Raw genomic sequence first — 20964 nt, forward strand, 5'->3', positions numbered from 1 at the left:
TAATATAATATAATATAATATAATATAATATAATATAATATAATATAGGAAAATCCTAGGGACAACATTTTGTATATAGTAGGAGCTTAATCAATGTTTATTGAATTTATTGAGTTTATTGAATGATTTAAGATTTTACAGCTCTAACCTAAGCAGAATAACAAGAGCTAACATTTAGGACCTAAAAGTTTGCAAAATTCTTTACATCCATTAACTCATTTGAATCTCGCAACAACACTCTGAGGTACGGGGATTATTGTCCCATGTTGCCCATGTTTACATGCCTGGTTAGAATCAGAGGCAAGATTCGAACCCAGACCCCCAAACCTCAGGATCATTGTTCTACTCCCTCTTGACTGAGAGTAAGCCACTAAGAAATGACTGGGATTGTTTCTGAATTTAGGCCAATATGGTAAAATTTCTCTTACACTTAGCCCATAGCTAATAAAAGCTAGAAGTTTTCATAGAGAGGATTTAAACCTCTTCATCAAAAATCCCTTCATTTTGTAGATGAGGAAGCTGAGGTTGAGAGAGTAATCTGCCCACAATTCCACAGCTAATAAGTGTCATCTGTCTTTTGAAGTTACTGATTCCCAGCCCTCTCTTTGAAACTCACTTAGGTGCCTCCAATGAGCATGGTATAGGGGAATGGAAGCCGGGAGACCAAGGCTTACTCACTGGGTAACCACGGCTTACCACCTCCTTCTCTGAGATTTCAGTTCCCTCACATGTCAAAAGTGTCAATAATAACTGTATCCCCCATTTCATGGGATTATGTGGGGTGGAATGGGGAGGGGAACACTTTGTAAAGCCTTAAGTGGTATAGAAATGGAGTTATGGCAAACTCAGTAGGTATCATGAAATATTCCTCTCCTCATCCCCTCACCTTCCCCTCAATCACTTAAAAATTATTAATGGCTAGATGAACATGGGGGCAGCTGGGTGGTGCAGTGGATAGAGCACTGGGCTTGGAGTCAGGAAGATCTGAGCTCAGACACTTACTAGCTTTGTGACCCTACACAAGTCACTTAATCCCTATTTGCCTAAATTTGCTATCTGTAAAATGCAACCATACTGGAGAAGGAAATAGCAAACCACTCCAGTATCTTGCCAAGAAAACCCCATGGACTTTGTTTGATGTAAAGTGGGACTTGACTGAACTATATAATAAATTAGTCTATTACAAAACAGATAAATCAAACAAATGAAAGGGTGAGGTAGCTCCCCAGAGTTAGGTGATAGATGCCTAAGACAAATACCTGAAATAGTCAACTAATATATTAATTTACTGGGAGGAGTTCCAGGGTGTGGAGGGTGTGTATGTGGGAGGAGGGCTGGAATTGAGAAGGAGAAAGAAGAGCGTAGCAGCTGAGCCACTCTGAGCAGAGGGGCTTCATGGGACGACCCTGCCCAGGTACTTATGGAAGTTCTGGCAGCCGATTCCGACATCTTTAGGCTAATGGTGCTGAATGATTCCACGTGTTAAAATGTATTAGACACAAAGAAGACAGCATTGACCCTCTTCCTCAATTTAAAAATTGCATAGGATGAACAGGCAGTGAGCTGAGAGTGTAGTGGAAGAGAATCGAATAAAAGGACATTTTTAAAAAGATGACTGGTGAGAGAGAGATGGCAGGTGAGACCTTACTATCTTTATCTTCTAGACTCAGAAACGCGAAGTAACCTGTCAGGGTCATAGAATGATAGCGAGCCAATTGGGTCCTTTCGAGACCAATCTCTTCACTTCATGGATGAAGAAACTGAAGCCCATAATGGTGAAATCATTTGTTCAAGGGTCTATGATCCTACGAACTTCCCACCAAAAAGAAGGGTCACAGATACATACAACCATGAGATTTAGAGCAGGAAAGAGACTTTGGAGAGTGTAAGGGTTCTTAACCTTGGGTCCACAGATTGGGGGGGGGTAGTATCTATGAACTTGGATGGGAGGAAAATTATATCTTTTTATGTAATTGGTTACCTTTGTAGTCCTATATATTTTATTATATAATTTAAAGGGTGCATCCATAGAGTTCACCAGGCTGCCAAAGGGATCCGTGACAAAAAAAGGTTGAGAACACCTGTTCTGGTGTTAATCTGATCCCTCACTTCATAGATAAGGAAACTGAGGCCCAGAGAGGTATTATGACATTCCACAAAGTGACATTTTAATAAGGCATAATTAAAGGACAATTTTAGCCCAATTTAGTTGATAAATTGGGGCAACTAGGTGGTGCAGTGTATAGAGTGCTGGGCCTGGAGTCAGGAAGACTCATCCTCCTGAGTTCAAATCTGGCTTCAGATACTTACTAGCCCACCCCTGGGCAAGTCACTTAACCAAGTGTGCCTCAGTTTCTTCATTTGTAAAATGAGCTGGGGAAGGAAATGGCAAACCACTTCAGTAAGAAAACTCCAAATGGAGTCACAGTCAGACACAACTGAAAAATGACTAAACAACAACAAAAAGTTTAGAAGTTTCTCTGTACTTTACCCCTTGGCTACAACCCAAAGTGTAGTGGAAAACATTCTGAATTTGGAGTCAGAGGACCAATGATCACACCTCTCTTGCTCCTCTACTTGCTTTGCTGACCTTGGACAGATCATTTAACTTCCCTTGGTCTCAGTTTTCTTATCTGTCAAATGAAACCACTGAAATAAGGTGATTTCTAAGGTCTCTTCCTGCTCTAAGTCTATGAGCCTACCTCCTACTCTTCTAATCCCTGAGATGGTCTATCTTGAAAAACCCCTTTCTTGCCACCTCTTACTGAGCTCTGAGCTCTCCCTCTTCTCAGTCCCAATCCTCTTCCCGCTTCCAAAAATATTTGAATCATAGAGAAAAATATTCCAAAAATATTGTAATCATAGAGGATTCCACAGTGCAAGTATTAAGACATAGCTTTAATGTACAAAATGCACAAAGGTAAAATTCCTTCACTTCCAAGGTCAGCTGCACAGAATGAATGAAGCCCTGGTCACCATGACCAAGATGACTGCTATCTGGTATCTTGGAGTGCACACAGCTTCTCCCTTTCTATCTTGTTTGATTTTGGGGATCCCAGCTCTTATATTGATTTTGTATAATGTCAACATACAAAACCACTCACAAACCCATCCCTAATTTCAAGTCAACCCCAAATTATCATAAAACATATTGGATTTATGGTTGTGAACAGTTCCTCAACTTCAACAGATGAGTCAGATAATATTTAGGTCAAAGGGTCTTGATAACTAAATATAGATCCTAGAAATTTTCCTGATATACTGTGGTACGATAAAGATAAGGGGAAAGGTAGAAGATTAATGTAAGACTCAGTCCACCCACACCTGGTTTGAGTAGAGTCAGAGAATATATATTGAGATGGTTCTGCAGAGCTGACTCCATGAGATCTTTCTAATCTGCCTTATTCCCTCCTAAGGACATGATGAAGCTGGCGGTGAGTAGACTGGCCTTTCCTTTGTACTTGTAACATCAGAATTAGAGAGATGATGTGGTGCAGTGGAAAGGACCCTGGATTTAGAGTCAAGGGTCTGGGTTTGGAACCAGGCTTTGGCCATCAACTTAAACACACGACCTCGAGTGAATCACTTCCTTTGCCTGAGCCTATTTGCCCTTCTGTAAAATGAGAATGTTGGTAGTGATGGTCCCTTCTAGTTCTGAATCTACTAACCCTGTAGAGAATGTTAGCAATCTTATAGGAGTTATTTTGTGATAGAAAGCAGAAGAGGGGGAAGGGAATAAACATTTATAGAGCACCTACTGTGTGCCAGTCATTGTGCTAAGTGCTTTTACAAATATTATCTCATCTGATCCTCACAACAGCTCTGGGAAGTAAGTGTTATTATTATCCCCATTTTACATATGAGGAAAATGAGGCAAACAGGTTAAGTGACTTGCCCAGGGTCACACACAAATTGAGAGTCTGAGGCCAGATTTGAACTCCAGTGTTTCTGATTCCAAGCCCAGTACTTTACCCACTGTGTCACGGGTTGCCTCTAAATTCTTCTGTAATAGGACATTGGGAAAAAATTTCTCTCCATTCTAGTTCTCCCTGTGATGAGACTTAGATCAGAGGTGGGACTTACATACCTCTTAAGATTTATAGCTGGATGAAACCTTGGAGATTATTCAGTCTTACTCCCTCATTTTATAGATAAGGAAACTGGGACCCAAAAAGAGGATGTGACTTACCCTTGTTATACAGGCATCAGCTGAACCCGGGTCTTCTGATACCAGAGCCACTATTCTTTATAGCCTAATGTGTTGTTGTCATTCAGTCATTTCAGTTGTGTTCTACTTTCCATGACCCCATTTGGGGTTTTCTTGGCAAAGATACTGTAGGGGTGTGCCATTTCCTTTTCCAGGTCATTTTACTGATGAGGAAACTGAGGCAAACAGGTTTAAGAGACTTGCCTAGGGTTACACAGTTACTAAGTGTCTGAGGCCGGATTGGAACTCAAGAAGATGAGTCTTCCTGGCTTCAGGCCAAGCACTCTATCCATTATGCCACCTAGCCCAATGCAGAATGATGCAATTGCTATTTCAAGGGGGAATCAGGATCTCATAGTTACATTCAAAGAGTCTTCCAGTAGCTATTTCTGTCCTTGACATAATTGCCCTTTCCTTCTGTGCTTCAAAACCCCTCACAGCCATTGGTCCAAGACTGACTTGGCAGAGGCCAAAGGGATCCTTCTCATCATTCACTTTCTCCTTTGGCTAAGGGAATAAATACCATTTAGTCATTCATTATTCAAGTGAATTCTCAAAGTAAGTGTACAGCAACTCTTTGCACAACATCCCAAGCTTTGAAATGGGGTTCTACATAAATCAGCATGGCCCCCAACCACCAATCAACAAATACTCATTAAGCACTCACCATGGCCAGAGCTCAGCATTTAGGCACTTGAAACACCAAGTTTAGGCATGTTATAGTGCTATTTGCAGACATATAATAGTTCCCTCTAGTCAGAATGGAGTATTCCCCCTTCCCAGAAATATTGCAGTTTGCTGAACCTTCTATGCCTCTGCTTATGTTCTTGTCTATGCTGAAATGACCTTTCTGTCTTCAGATAACGAATTCCTATCAAATTCTTTAAAGCCCAATTCCCAATGTTATCTCCTCCAGGAAGATTCCCCTGATTCCTTTCCTCAAACTCCAATTGGTATTGCTCTTTCCCCCTTGTGAGCTCATGGATGATTTTGTTCGCCACCTCTCTGAAGCATCTTATGTGTATTAGAAGAAAAAATACTTATGTCTTTTCTCCTTATGAGACTGTAAGCCCCATGGGTTTAGAAACTGTATCTTATCTAAGCTTCATGTTTCTCCCTATGCCTAGGACAGAATTATACACACTGTAGTCACTTAATAGAAGTTTGTTGGGTTGAATAGAATGGGCTACAAAAGAAGAGCTGTTATATCTGGCATATAAGAGCCCAGTTCATGTCACTGAAGGCAGCTACGGTTCACCGGAAAGAACACTGAGCCTGGCATTAACTTTGCTTCCTGGTTCTGCCAAGGTGATAGGGCTCATGTCTTCTTTCTTCGTTGTAATCCAATATTCTATCCCACTCTCTCCAGTTGTTGCTGTCATGGAGGAGGATTGCTGTATCAAATGGGATAACATGTACAGTGTTTTGCAAATCCCAGGTTGTACATACATGTTAGCTATAATGATGATGTGGACCTGAGATGTCATTAGTGTAGGGAACTCCTGATGAGGAAAATCCCTCTATCAACGTAGATCAGCAACTGTTCTGCAACCTATATTGAGAGTCCGTAGCCTGGGGCACTGAGAGGTTATGACTTTCCCAGGGTCACACGATCAATATGTACTAACGGCAAGACTTGGACCCTGGTTTTCTTGACTCTAAGGATGCCCTCTACCCATTTTCCCACTCTGCCTTTGAAAAAATGTAAAGATATTAATTTGTACAAACATTTAGTATCTCTCGATATTCTCCCCAATTGAATAAAAATGAAAAAATAAAACCTTATAACAAATATGCATAGTTCAGCTAAACAAATTACTGTATTGGTCTCGCTAAAAATGGATATCTCACTCTGTATTTTAAATCAATCACTTACCTTGTGGGAGATGGGTAGCATGTTTCATCTTTGGTCTTTTCCCGTATTGTTTTTCGATATTTAAAGATATATGGATACAGATAGATAAGTATTTGTACATATGCATGTGTTCTATAACAAAGTATGTATTTTCCACTAAATTAGAATACATATTTTAGGGTATAATGTTGGAGGTCACAGTGTATTAGGAATGACTTTGGGTCTTAAAGACATTGACTAGACAAACAAAGGCTCTCACAGATACTACTAAACGCAAAAAGCTTCACATACATACTGGAGATGGGCTGTATGCCTATTTACTTAGAACACGCCTAGCTAAGAGCAGTGAATCTAGTCACTTAACTGGTCACAAAGGAAGGAAGGAATTTTTTGGCACCAGGAGCTCATTAAGACAATCTACTAAAGGCTGCAAACTTAGAAAACGCTTACAGGAGGAGTATGGATTCTTAGTTCAAATGGGCACAATCCAGTTCAGACTGCTTCTATACAGTAGAAGAAGGTGGAGAGAGAGAGAGAGAGAGAGAGAGAGAGAGAGAGAGAGAGAGAGAGAGAGAGAGAGAGAGAGAGAGAGAGAGAGAGAGAGAGAGAGAGAGAGAGATACAGATAGGTCCAGTTAGAGACGGGGACAGGAAGAGGGAGAAGAGAGACAAAGAGACCTGGATTCAGAGCCCAGAACCAAGGAGAGAGACAGACAGACAGACAAAGACATATAGAGACAGAGACAGATAGAGACATGGGGGAGATAGAGAGAGAGAGAGAGAGAGAGAGAGAGAGAGAGAGAGAGAGAGAAGAGAGAAGAGACAGGAGACACACACAGAGATAGAGACAGAGAGACAGGAAAAAAACAGATAGTGATAGAGACAAACCATTCATATTCTCTATTTTTCTTTTTCATTTCAGATTGTGTGTATTGGACTCCTTGGATTGCTCCAGGGTTCTACCTTTGCTGACATTGTGAGTCTACTTATTCTGAAACATTTGTTGGTTTAATTTTCTCCTAAGAAAGTGTCCAGGAGCAGCCCCGTTTTGTTATTAATATGTTTAATTTAATATACACTCTAAAAAACTGTATATAATAGCTCACAGTTTCATATATAATCCTCTTTTTTCCATTTTTCTTATATATTGAAAAGGTCACTTTTTTGTTTATCCAGTTATAATAAAATAAATATGTAATATAAAAATATAAATAAATATATAATATAAAAATATAATAAAAATAAAATTAACAATACTGCTAAGGAACTACAGCGATGTGCATTCTGAATTTCTTTTGCAATCGCAGAATAGCAACATCGGTGATGGCAACAACATCAGTGACCATAGTGCGCAGACAGTAACTGTTAACGACAACCACAATATAGCCAATATTGATAATAACAATGGATGGGATTCTTGGAACTCACTCTGGGACTACAACACCGTAAGTAGCCAGCAGGTTCTCAGGAAGAATGTTCTTCTTCACGCTCATGACTCATGTTTCTGTAATCCCTCAAGGCTTACAAAACACTCTAACCTCAGTAGTATCACGAGGCAGGTGACACAAATATTATTACTCCAATGTTAGAGTCACTGAAAAGAAGGAACCTAAGAGGCCATTTTTTTTTCAAACCACATTTTGCTATGGAGGAAACAGACCCAGAGAGGAAACTGAGTTCCCCAAGGCCACACCACTAGTCAGTGGGAGAGCCAAAACTGAGCTCTGGTTAGGTAGAAAGGCTGAGTGTTCTTTACACTACAAAATGCTACCAAAGGGTGGCAACGAGAATCAGAGAGGTTAAATCATTTTCCTACATTATTATTGACTATATGACACAGGAAATAGACTGAGGTCTCCAGATTCCAGGTCACAATGAAAGACTTTAGACTCTGCCAAAAAAAGAAAAGAAAAAGGTGGGTGGGGGAGCCCATGATTTATCTACTCTTCTCTCCCAGTGATTAGACATGAAACATCCATGGGCCCTATGGAAAAGTTAGTGATAGCGTGACCTAGTGTTTCTAAGTTTAAAATGAGAAAACCTGTGATCTAAGCCTGGTTATTCTACGAGGTGGTTGCGTGGCCCTGGTCAAGTCAACCTCTCTGAAACTCATTTATTTATTTTTCCATCTGACCAGTAGGAAGAGCACCAGAATTGGAGTCAGAGATCTGGATTTGAATTCTGGCTCTTCCCATTATTCCCTGTGTGACTTTGGACAAGGCCCGTTAACAGTATTTGGCCTCAATTTCTTCATTCGTAAACAAATAAAAATAAAACCCAGGGTGCTGGACTTAGTCATGTATGAGCTTTACGGCCACTTACAGCTTTAGAATAATAATGATAATAGCTAACATTTACACAACACTTTAATGTTTGCCAAGCATTTTACATACATAATCTTAATAGAGTCTAGGATCTTTGCCTCATGTGTCTGTGAAGCTCAAGGGAGAGAAAACACGTGAAAAATCATATAATTCCTTAGGGACTTCGTTTCTCATTTATGAATTGGGAAAATGGACGAGATGGCACCTAAGGTCTCCTCCAACTTTTAAGTCCATGATCTTGAAGTGTTTTCTGAAGTTAAATACCATCAGTGGCATGCTGGAGCTGTCTAAGGAGAACCAATAGTTAAACGTTCAGCATAAGCATTTATGCCTCAGAAATCAGCTAATGATAAAAATCAGGACTTAAGAAGGTGATAGCAAAACCATTAGTGCAAATCAAATGTAAAAGTGTGCTATGCATATGTTATATATGCACATATACCTGTATCTGTGTATGTGTGCACATAGTATGTACATGTATATGAAACACATGCACATATACATGCCATGTGCAAGCATGTACACATACATGCATTTTATAAGATAATATATTACACATATAACAGGTTATAATATAACAATACATATAGGTGTTATTTATATACATGTGCATGCATATATATGCATGTGTGTATATATACATGCATACACACAAACACATATTGCAATGCATATATACATGCATGTACATTATATATACCACATACTTTTATACATACATGTACACAAACACTCCCTATGTGAGAAACAGTTGCTAAATATTTATTAGCATGCCTCTGAAATGGAAATTATTTGAATATTAGAATGTAGTCTCTTCGAGAGAATCCCAAGTACTGAGCGTAGTGATTAGCACATACCAAAGACCTAATCCATACTTGTTGTTGGATTGGAAAGGGTTAATTAAATGAAGCTGATTCAGTGGGCTGGTCCCATTACACTCCATTTCAGATGTTTCATGGAGTCCTTGTTTCTGCTCCAGGTTTGTGGGAACATGGAACTCAAGGGGACCCGTGATATCATCTAATCCATCCCCCTCATTGTACAAATGACATATTTGAAGCTCAGAGAGTCTAATGACTTTCCCAAGGTCACAAGATAGTAAATAATAATCATAAGTATTTATCTAGCACTTTAAGATTTGCAAAGCACTTTACACCAGTTACCTCATTTGATGCCAATAATAGTCCTGTGAGATAAGTGCTATTCTTACCTCCATTTCACAGATTAGGAAGACTGAGGCTAAGAGGTTAAAAGATTTGCCCACAGTCAGATGGCTAATAAGTGTCTGAGGCAGGATTTGAACTGAAGTCTTCTGGACTCCAAGTTCAACACTATATCCATTGCTCCATCTATCTGCTTCCAATATAGCCATGGTTGGAACCCAGGTTTTCTGATTCCACAGTCAATTTTATTTCTACTTTAGCAGAATTGATTTCTGAAGGGAAGACCTACATTGGGAAATAAAGACTTCATTATCCATCATTTCCTTTTCACAGGGCTTTGCAGCAACTAGGATCTTTGCCAAGAAAATCTGCATTGTGCACAGGCTGAACAGAGATGTTTTGCCTGGCCTTCAGGACCTTAAGAAGACAGCAAAAGAAAAGAGGGTAAAAGACACATTTCCCATTATGAAAGAGAAACAGTAAATGTGAGGCAGAGTCCAGTTAAAGAAGTCAGAGTGGAGGCCAAAGAGGAGGCTTTTGGTCTTCCTAAATGGGTGAGGTAAAGACACTGTGGGCTAAACATGTTGGGTGAAAGGCATCTCCATACATTCCAGACATGACTGTTCTCTTTTTAGTGCTGCTCCTTCTATAGCTTATTGATCATCTAGAGTAATCCAGAATCCCAGAGCTGGGACTAATTCCCTTCCCCAAGTTACACGGTATTCTTCATTATCCTTAAGCAGTTCTTTGTCATCCCTGACCAATGACCATTTAGCCTGTCAATCTAAGAATTTCCATGGACTCCCTTTTACATCTCTACAACTGTTGTTGGTTTTTTTTGGGTTTTTTTGGTTTGTTTTTTTTGCAATATTTGATTGAATTCACTTGTAAATTCATCTGGTTCTGTAGGCTTTTTTTTTCTTTGACAATTCATGTGTGGTTTGTTCAATTTATTTTTGTGATATTGGGTTATTTAAACCGTTTCTTCTTCTGTTAATCTGGATATTTTATATTTTTGTAAGTATTCATCTATTTCTAAGTTATCATATAACCTATGTCATATGACACACATATACATCATATAACATATAACTGGCATATAAATTGGCAAAATAGCTTCTGATAGTTTGCTTTATTTCCATTTCAATTGTTCTGATTTCTTAAAAATTTTTATATGAACAATTTTGTTTTCCTCTCTTTTAAAATCAGATTAGTTATTTTATTGATTTTTTTATAAAATTAGCTTTTAGTTTTATTTATCACTTCATTTTCTTTTTTTTTTGCTTTCAATTTTGTTAATCTCTTCTTTGATTTTCAGAATTTCTACTTTGGTGTTTAGTTGGGGGGATAAATTTGCTGCTTTTCTAGGTTTTTTTTAGGTGTATGCTCAATTCATTCATTTGTTCCTTCTCTATTTTATTGATGAAAGTACTTAGAGATAAAAATTGTCCCCAAGGGACTGCTTTAGCTACATCCTATAAGCATGCCTCATAACTAAATGGTCACCTCAGCTTGTTTATCATTTGCCCTGTTTGACTGCCCCCTTAGGCAAATGTACATACTGGACCTTCCCCCAAAAGCCTGCAGTATCAAATTGAACCTGAGGAATTAAAAGATCTGACTCAGTTTGGAACCCCTATTGAAAACATGTGCAAGGGGCTTCGTACATACAAAGCTCAGGAAGTACAAGGTGAGTATCTCTCCTAATGGATATTCCATTCCAATTCTTGTGCCATTCTGTGACCAGCCTTTACAATCATCAATAGAAATTGCTTAGCTATAGTACCAAGTACAGAATAGATGCTTACTCGTTCATTCAATGTACATTTTAAAACTATTGTATATTTTGTATTGTGATCTAGCAGTTTCTGCATTTGGTTCCAAATATTATGTAAGGTCCCTGACCTCAAACAGTTTAGTAGGGGTCAGGCAGGACTAATAAGGTATATACTCAAATACAATACATCAGAAAATACTAGTTGCATAAAATAAAGTGCCAGGAGGAAAAGGAGAGGGATTGCTTGTAGCTGGGAGTTTCAATGGAAGCCTCAAGGAGATGGTGGCATTTGACCTGGGCTTTGAAGGATGGGCAAGAAGTTAACAGTCAGTTATGAGAAGGGAATCATTCTAGAAGTGGGTAACCTAGAGCTATCAGAAAAATATGGTACATATTTGGGAACCTATAAGTAAATGTGGCTGAAGTATAGAGAAAATAAAAATAAAATAATAGAATAACATAAGGCTCAAAAGGTTGTCCAGAGCCAGATTATGGAAGGACTTGGGTGCCAAATAGTAGTCCAGTAGGAAAGTCTGGGTCATTCTACAGATAGGAGGACAATAGCTACAATGTGTGTGACTACAATACAATTTCTGCCCTAGGCTATGTAAGCCAACGTGTTTAAGTGAAGGAAGTAATGTCAATTATACCGACTGATGCAGTTCTTCTGGTACAGATAGATTACAAGAGTGAGACAGAGAAGCCAGGTAGAGCTGCCCCAGGGCTCCTGAGCTGGGTGGTTGACATGGTCAGGCTTCCTAGGTGTGCTCTTTTTGTCTCTTTTTATGTGCTTGATTTTTCATCCTACCCTCTGGTGACTGGTGTTTATTACCAGATGCATTGTTAACCTGTCACTCTGCTATTTTTCCATCTCAGAGTTTGGAATATACGTTAGAGCTACATTTGGATATCTCCCCGTCCTTAGGGTCCATGTATTATTGGGGGATTGCCTTATTAAAAAGTTCTCTGGCCACTTCCAAAACTTTGTAAACAAACCCTGAGGATGATGTTTAAGACCATTCAATCTTGTTCAGATTTTTACTATACAATGAAGAGCATTATAGTGAGGTTCCTTCATAGTATGTGTATTTTTTTTGGAGTTGCTAACAGAGGAGCATTCAATTTTTAAAGATAGTCTACTACCTATCTTTGTGATGATCACTGCTTCAGTTTTAGCAAATCATTAGGTATCAATCAATCAACATTTATTAAATGCCTACTGTATGCCAGGCACTGTGCTAAGGGCTGGGTATCTGGTTTTGTAGTCTGAGTTTGCTTCCTCATCCCAAGGATGGTACCTTATGAGGAGCTCAGGAGGTAACACTAGAGTGTTTTGGGATTTTATTAAAAAATCAATGGGAAACCATTAAAACTTTTTGGAGTAGACCTCTTCTGGTAGTTAGGTGATAAATGAACTAGATGAGGGGGTAGAGAGACTAGACATAGAGAGACCAATTAGGAGGCTTTTAAAATAGCTCATACAGGAAGTACTCTAGCTTGGACTAGGGTAGTGACAGAGAGATTGGAAGGAGGAAAGAGAAAAATGATATGATAATACTGATGATACTGATGATGATGATGATGATGATGATGATGATGATGATTGAAGAAGTGAAATCCTGGAGCAAAAGAGAGGGGAATAAGATCAAGGGCACAGGGGGAGAGCATAAACCCCATTAAGAACTAAGGTTACCTCGTACTCAGAGGCAATAGGGAAGGAAATGAGCATGAGTAAAAATGTGGTTAAGTTTGAGGTGAGGATAAGGAATCAGTCAATATTGAACAATGGATTGGACAGGTGAATCACCCAGTCCTGGGGTGGAGAACCTGCAGCTTCAAGGCCACATATGGCCCTCTAGGTCCTCAAGTGCAGCACTTTGACAGAATCCAGACTTCACAGAACAAATCCCTTTAATAAAAGGATGTGTTCTGTAAAACTTGGACTCAGTCAAAAGGTTCACCCAAGGACCTCCAAGGCCTCATGTGGCTTTAAGGCTGCAGGTTCTCCACCCCTGATCCAATCCGTTCTTCTACCTCAAGACATAAGCAATGCTATATATTTGCATGCGTGAGTAAATGAACGAATCATATTGTTTCCTAATTTGGCTAATAATGTGTATCTTTTATCTATGAATCTACTAACTAATTCACTTATGGGTGTTCAGAAAATGTCTTTAAATCAGAATAAATGTCCTCCAATATAATATAGTTAGAATCATAACTAGTGGAAACTGCTCCTGAAGCAAATTCAGTTGAGGGGATTAGAAGAGCCTATTCAGTGGAAGGAAGAAAGGAAAGAAACGAAGCAATGGGTGATGTGGTCATAGATAGGCATAGAGGGCAGCGGAAACAGATGGGAGTGTGGCTGAGGGACATAGTAGGAAGGCGGCACCAGACGTCCCTCTAGTACTGCCCCCCTTCCCTGAACTCTTGACTTGCAAGGACTAAGAGAACTGTCCAGCAGTCACTAGGAACTCTGACTTGCATGGGCTGATGCAAAGTGGAATGCATTGTGTACAAAGTTAACAGCAATGTTGTAAGACGATCAGCTATGAATGACTTAGCTATTCCCAGCAATACAATGATCCGAGACAACTGTGAAGGGCTTATGATGAAAAATTCTATCCATCCCCAGAGGAAGAACTGATGGTGTCTGAATGTAGACTAAAGCATGCCCTTTTTATTTTATTTTTCTAGAGGTTTTTTGTTTGTTTGTTTTTTGGTCTATGTGTTCTTTCACAACATGACTATTATGGAAGTGTTTTGCGTGACTACCCAGCCTATATTGAATTGCTTGCCTTCTCAATGAGGGTGGGTGGGGAGGGAGGAAGGGAGAGAATTTGGAACTCAGAGTTTTAAAAACAAATGTTAAAAATTATACATGGAACTGGGAAAAATTTACATGGAACTGGGGAAAAATAAAGTACTGAATAAAAATTTTAAAAAATATGTGGAACTCTGCCCTTCTCAGGAACAAAAACATCCTGTCACAGGTCAGTTCCCTGAGGTAGAATCCCTTTCGGCTGGGTTGAGTATGGTTCTTAATGGCACACTTCCAGGCAACTGAATTGACCTCGGGATTTTTACCTATGTAACTTTTTACTGAGCTCAGAGAAAAGGTGGCTGTAGCATATTATGTGACACACAGAAAGAAACAGTCCTGTTAGAGACACTGATGTTGGCTTAACTATTCCTTTCTATGCAGGGCAAAGCTTCTTATTCTTTAGCGGCTCATGCTTCAACGCTGATATCCTCTGGCTTCTGAACATCTCAATCTGTGGAGAGACAACAACTATGTGAAGAAATCACTGATGACCCACCAACCATGGTGTGCTCCCCAAAACTTTTCAAATCCTAATATTAAGAATAAAACAAAAAATTTAATAAATAAATAAATAATAAAAATACTTTCTATTTCCCATCTTGCTTATCATGAATTGTTTTCCTTTCTCTCTGTTTTCAAGTTGTCAATAAAACCTATTTACGATTAGAATTACTTTATTTTATTTTAAATTTCTAATGATTTCTGTTTGTATTTCTTTATAGCCTATTGATTAAGAAATAGATGGGACTTTAGAGTTCACCTCATCTCATCCTCTCATTTTATAGATGATGAAACTGAGGCCCAGAGAGGCTGAGTCAATCACCTGAGATCACACAGGTAGTAAGTGACAGAACAGGATTTGAACCCTGTTCAATCAAACCTGATTCCACACCAGGTGCTTTTTCCATTGTACCACGGGCCTTTCTATCTTATGATACATTTGGATATTTCCTATCCTTAGGGTACATGCGTGCATTATTAGGGAAATGCCTTATAAAGAAATTTTGTAGCTACCTCAAAAATTTTGTAAGCAAACCCCTAGGATGATGTTCAAGACCATTCAATCTTATTCAGAGTTTAATTATACAATGAAGAATGTTATAGTGAGGTCTTTGTGTAGTCTGTATTTATTTTATTGGAGGAGTTAATGGAGTAACATTTAATTTTTAAAGGTAGGCTAATACAAGCCTTTTTTTAAAAAAATGGTTCTATGGTTTTGCCAAAATGACATAGACATAAAAAACCCAGTCAGTTCAAAAACACAAAACAATGGTTTTTAAAGTAAAAATGTCATGAACTGAAGCAACCTCCCAGAACACTGGCCTTTACCTTTGGTAAAGGTTCTCAGGGAACTCACATTCTAACGGGAGAGACAACCAGCAAGCAATTATGGACAGTCGTGCTAAGTACTGTAGAAACTGGATGCTATCAGCAGAGGGAAGGCGCTGGGACTGAGAAGGAGGAGGAAGGTTTCCTATAAGAGGTGGGTTTTAGCTGCGCCTTGAAGGAAGCCAGGGCAGCCAGGAGGGGGAGGAGGAGAGAGAGCATTCCAGACTAGAAAACAATTTTAGTGGGCAGGAAAGTAGAGTCAAAGGGACTGGTTTTCAAATCCTGGCTCCTAACTATGTGCGTCTCTGGGGAGGCTACTTCACACATCTCAGATTCCGCATCTGTAAAGTGAGGAGTTTGGGTGGGATCTTTCCGAAGTCCCTCTCCCTTCTGTCCCCAGCTCTCAATACCATGACCAGGTCTTGCGTAGCTTAGGAAACAGGAGGTATGACTTGGCCTCCAATGCCCAGAACGACCTAAGGAGCAGAATAAGGATCAGGGGCAGGGCTGAGAATCATACTCAGGACCTCTGCATCCATTCCAGGGCTTTCCTCACAATACCTCATAAGATTTTGGGGGCATACTTGTATGCTTTTACAAAGCAAATGATCAGAAAGATGTCTAGTTTTAGACTTATAATCATCCCAATTGATTCACATTTCTTATAAAATGCCCCTTTTACTCAATCCTATAGACTTGCAGTCAGGAAGATCGGAGTTCATATCTAACCTCAGATACTTCCTAGCCATGTGACCTGGCCAAGTCATTTTCCTGTTTGCCTGTTTCCTCATCCATAAAATGATCTAGAGAAGGAAATGGCAAACCACTCCAGTATCTTTGCCAAGAGAACCCCCATTGGGGTCACAAAGAGTGGAACATGACTGAAACAATTGAACAACAATAATCACTACCATTCTGGAAGAAGGTGGGGGTGGTGGTTGTGGGGGATAGAGGTAGATTGTTACCATCCTAGTCTAAATGACTGGAAGAGTGACCAACTGGAAGGCAAGCAGGATGGTGAGGGGATGGGAGACCACAACCATAGATAATGATTTCAGTGTATGGGGCAAGTGACACACTCAAATAAAAACATTCCCTCAAATAAAATTTTTTTTAAGTTGGGAAGGAGAAGCCTCAGGATAATACTAGTCCATGGTGAAGAGATGGGGAACTGTATCATCAATTCCCTAGGGACAGAGACCTGCTCACTTTAAAGCTGCTGCTGGGGAGGCAGGGTAAGACAGGTAGTCAGTCAATAAGCATTTTTAAATACTTACTGTGTGCCAGCCACTCTGCTAAGCCCTAGGAATGCTAACGAAATAAAAAAAGAAAATCTCTGCCCTCGAGGAACTTACATTGCAATAGTGGAAGCAGAAAAAAGGTGGAGGAAGAAGGCACCCACACAGGGTTTGGGGGATGGTGGAGAAAGCAGTCTGGAGAGTTAAGAGCAGAACCCTGAGAGGAATGAATGAGTTGGCAGGGAGGCAGGGAATTCATATGAGGTTCTACATTATGAAGAGAAAGTCCATCATCTAGTGGTTTCTTATTTCAACCAATTATTTTCGCTAACTAGGTGCAAAGCTCAGTTGTTTCTACATGCTAAAAGAATGAACCCTCAAATATTTCATGCCCTGGTGCAAAGCCCTTACAGCTCTGCTAGAGACCACTGCCTGTAAGACCATTGAAAAGATTGTTTTAGCCTGGTAGAGATAAGAATTAGGGGAGACATGATTTCCATCTTTAAATATTTAAAGATCTTTCAAGTGAAGGAGAGATTTGGCTTTTTTTTTCTTTCTTGGTTTAAAGGGGAAAACTAGGACCTGTGGGTGGAAACTGTTGAAAGGTAAATGTTAGTTCAATATAAAGAAAAAAATTTAAATATAGCTGTCCAAAAGTGAAGTTGTCTGCTCTAGAAGGTGATTAGCTCTCCATTACTGTAGAGATTCAAGGGGAGGCTGACTAAGCACTTGTTAGGAATGTAATAGAGGGGATTTCTGCTCAGGTACGGGGTGGATTTGATAACCTCTGAGGTCCCTTCCAACTTTGACTTTCTATGTTCTGAACATCCGGAGAGAACAGCTTATAGTGAACGCTGCCTCATCACCTACTCCCTCCTCAAATCCCACACTACTGGTTTCCATCCCCTTCACTTGGATGAAACTGTCTGGTCCAGGATCCTCAAATATTTTATATTTGATAAATGGGGATAATAACAACACTTATTTCCCAGGATTGTTGTGAGGATCAAATAAGATACAACTTGTAAAGCACTTGGCATAGTGTCTAGCACACAGTAGGCATTTAATAATTGCTTATTTCCTTCTTTCCATAACTAGTCTGCCAGCTTGCTTCCACGTGGCCCCTTTGCTCAGCTTATCTCTGCTTCCTGTCTTAGCTGATCACTATTGTGAGCATGTGAAGGAATGCTCCCACCTCTTTCCATACCCTGGAGCCCCTCCCAGTAAATTAATATATTAATTGGCTGCCTCAAGTATTTGTTTAAGGCATCAATCACTTAATTCTTTGAAGCTATGGCAGTGGCCTTTCACTTATTTGATTTAGCCTTTGTTGTTATAGGAAGCTTGTGGCCCATAAAAGTCCCTTGCAATTTTCTGAAAGCCAGCTCTCCTCCTTTTCAACTTTAGGCCCAGATAATTCTCTACCTATGCTGTCTGTCCCAGATAGCCACACGTATAGTCATACTCTATAGGACTTCTATGCATACTGAAACCTGGACAGTAGACATTGTTCATCCACTTTGTGTTTCCTGCATAGATAGAAAGGCCGAACTTTCTTGAGTGATGACAGATCTCTCCTAGGAGATTTCTTCTTCTACAAAGAAGCAGAAGAAACTGTCTTCTCCTGTCTCTTCTTTGAGGTTAACAATAAATGCTTTCTAACCAGCAACCATGCTCAATGTGAGAGTCTTCTGCAATGTGTTGGGGCTTGATGCGAAGACCATAATGTCATCTGTAAGCAGGAGCATCTGTAAGACCTCAGCTCCCTGACCTTTTTGCTGGATTTCCTCCATCACAGTATGGATTACTTTTGTCATTCATATATCTCCCTGTTTCATTCCTTGCCTGATGTTCATTGTCATAAACAGATAATGTACCAGAGTGGATGAAGAATCACATGATTCTATAACCTGAGAGTTGGAAGGGACCTCAATGGTCATCTCGTCCATAATCATAATTAAGAATCAGAGATCTTTACATCTAAAGGAACCTGGAAAGCCTCTCTAATGGTTATCTAGCTAGGGTCTGTGAACTTTTTTTTTTCAAAAATAAATTTTTTCTATTTCAATACAATTGGTTTCATTTGTAATTATAGGTATTTTATTTTATCCACATAAAATTTTATTCTGATAAGGGCTTCATAGGCTTCACTAGTCTCCAACAGAGCCTATGACACAAAATAGATTAAAAACACCTGTTCTAGTTCAGTCCTATCATTTGACAAATGAAGAAACTGAAGCTCAAATACTTTGCCAAAAGTTAGCAGAGATAGGAGTTTGACTCAAGTCTTTTGACTGAGTCCAGTGACTTTTCCACCACACCACACACAATAGACTGCTTTAAAGTTTGTATTTATGTCTTTAGTTTTTACATCACCTCAGTTTCCAAATATATCCCTTCTCATCCTTTTTCTCATAAAAGAGGAAAAAGTAGGGAGAAGCAACTAAGCAAAACTTGAAAAAAAGTCTGACATTATATGCTGCGCTTCATACCCGTTGTTACTGTGCAAAGAAGGAAGGGAAGGTATCGTTGCCTATTTCTTCTCTGGGGTCAACAATAAGTGTATTTTAACTGGCAATTATGCTGAATGTGAGGGCTTTTCCTGTCCTATACTTCATAGCCATATTCATTTTCCCCTTTAATCACCAAACCCAATATTCTGGGAGATTACTTCAGTTCATTATATTTTCACTTTAAAAATAAATTTTGTTTTTAATTTGTGCTTTGTAAATGAATGTCACTTTAACAGAGCCATTGGAATACAGTTATCCCTTCCACATCGCGGGGGTTAGGGACATGCACCCCACCTCCCCTGGATCTAGAAAATCCATGGTCCTCCCTTCACACCAAAGAAGTCTGAATTTTTTCTTTTTCTTTTATGGTGCATTTACAGTAGTATACATATATTTTATGCATTTCTGAGTTTCTAAACTTTTTCTGTGTTGTCTGCTGGCCTTCACAGGTTGTCCGTGGCTTCTGCAAAACTCCCCTCAAAATTTGCATTTAATTTGTTATGCCAACCCCTGATATATCGAAACCATGATGGAGAAAATTGTGATGTGGAAGAGATAACTATTTTAAAATAGAATTTTGTTAACCCATCTTTAAATATTGAATATGGCAGTGAGTTACTTCCGTCCATAAAATAAATACATGCTCTACCAGTACCTCATTATAACACTCTTCATTGCATAATAGAAGTTGGACAAGATTGGATAAACTTGGATATCATCCCAAGGATTTGCTTACTAAATTTCTAAAGGGCCCAGAGGACTTTTTTATGAGGCAATCCTCCAATAATGCATGTACCCTCAGGTCAAAATAATATCCCAATGTGTTGTAGCCTCTTGTATCGTAAGAATTCCAAACAGAAATCATAAGAAAATTAAAATAAAATTATTCCAGTGATAAATGAGTTTTATTGACAATTAAAGAAACTGAAAAGAGAAAGAAAAGGATAATAATTCCAGATGAGCATGAAAGGAAATGTAATGTATTTTTTGCTCTTTAGAAGTAGCTATAAAGGTTCTAAAAGTTCCAGAGTGAACATCTTGGCTAGTGGGTTACCAAGTGAATTTTTCAGATGGCCACCACCTCTCCATAAAGATTAATGTCCACAATATGAAGGACACCAACTCCCAAGCAGTCATCAGCGAAGGAGAGGCTTTGTCCTCCAGAAAAAAGAATGATCAAGCTACTATCAATGTGTTTGACAGGCTCCTGTTGATTCCTGGATATCACATAAATTCTAAAGTTACAGGGGGCCATAATTAAGAAATGGGCAAGCCCTTAGAAATCATCTGGTTCAACTCCTTCATTTTATAGAAGAAGAAACTGAGGTTCCTCCCTCCCCTCTCCCTTCCTGCTTTCTCCCTCCCTAAGATGGTAAGCAATTTGATATAGGTTATATATGTGCAGTCATGTAAAACATTTCCATATTAGTCATGTGAAAGAAGAAACAGACCAGAAGAAAAAGACCCTACAAAAATAAAGTAAAAATAGTACATGCTGATCTGCATTTAGACTCTTACCAGTTTTTTTTTTTTTCTGGATCACATCTCCTTAACAGTGCAATTAGATTTTTTTTAAAATAAAGTGAGAATGAAAATATACCAACTTAAAAAAAAAGAAAAGAAAGGAAACATACTTTATATAATTATATGAGCTTCTACTATATGTTTGCTGTGTTATAATCATAGATAACTAGATGGCACACTGGATAGAGTACTGGACCTGGAGTCAGGAAGA

The 20964-nt window shown here is 39.1% G+C and overlaps 1 protein-coding gene across 2 annotated transcripts in view; it reads left to right on the plus strand.

Moving 5' to 3' along the window:
* The window catches only part of LOC114045541 (gastrokine-1-like), a 27432-nt gene extending 12693 nt beyond the window's left edge, over positions 1-14739 (plus strand). For both annotated transcript variants that reach the window (XM_027865616.1, XM_027865617.1), the window contains exons 2-6: positions 6984-7037; positions 7369-7506; positions 9882-9992; positions 11097-11238; positions 14531-14739. In XM_027865616.1, the coding sequence (XP_027721417.1) occupies positions 6984-7037; positions 7369-7506; positions 9882-9992; positions 11097-11238; positions 14531-14625 (540 nt within the window). In that variant the 3' untranslated portion in view covers positions 14626-14739. The remainder of the gene's footprint in view (positions 1-6983; positions 7038-7368; positions 7507-9881; positions 9993-11096; positions 11239-14530) is intronic.
* The last annotated feature ends 6225 nt before the right edge of the window (positions 14740-20964 follow it).

Source organism: Vombatus ursinus, unplaced genomic scaffold (genome assembly GCF_900497805.2).
Source record: "Vombatus ursinus unplaced genomic scaffold, bare-nosed wombat genome assembly UNPS02014778.1, whole genome shotgun sequence".
NCBI lineage: Eukaryota > Metazoa > Chordata > Mammalia > Diprotodontia > Vombatidae > Vombatus > Vombatus ursinus.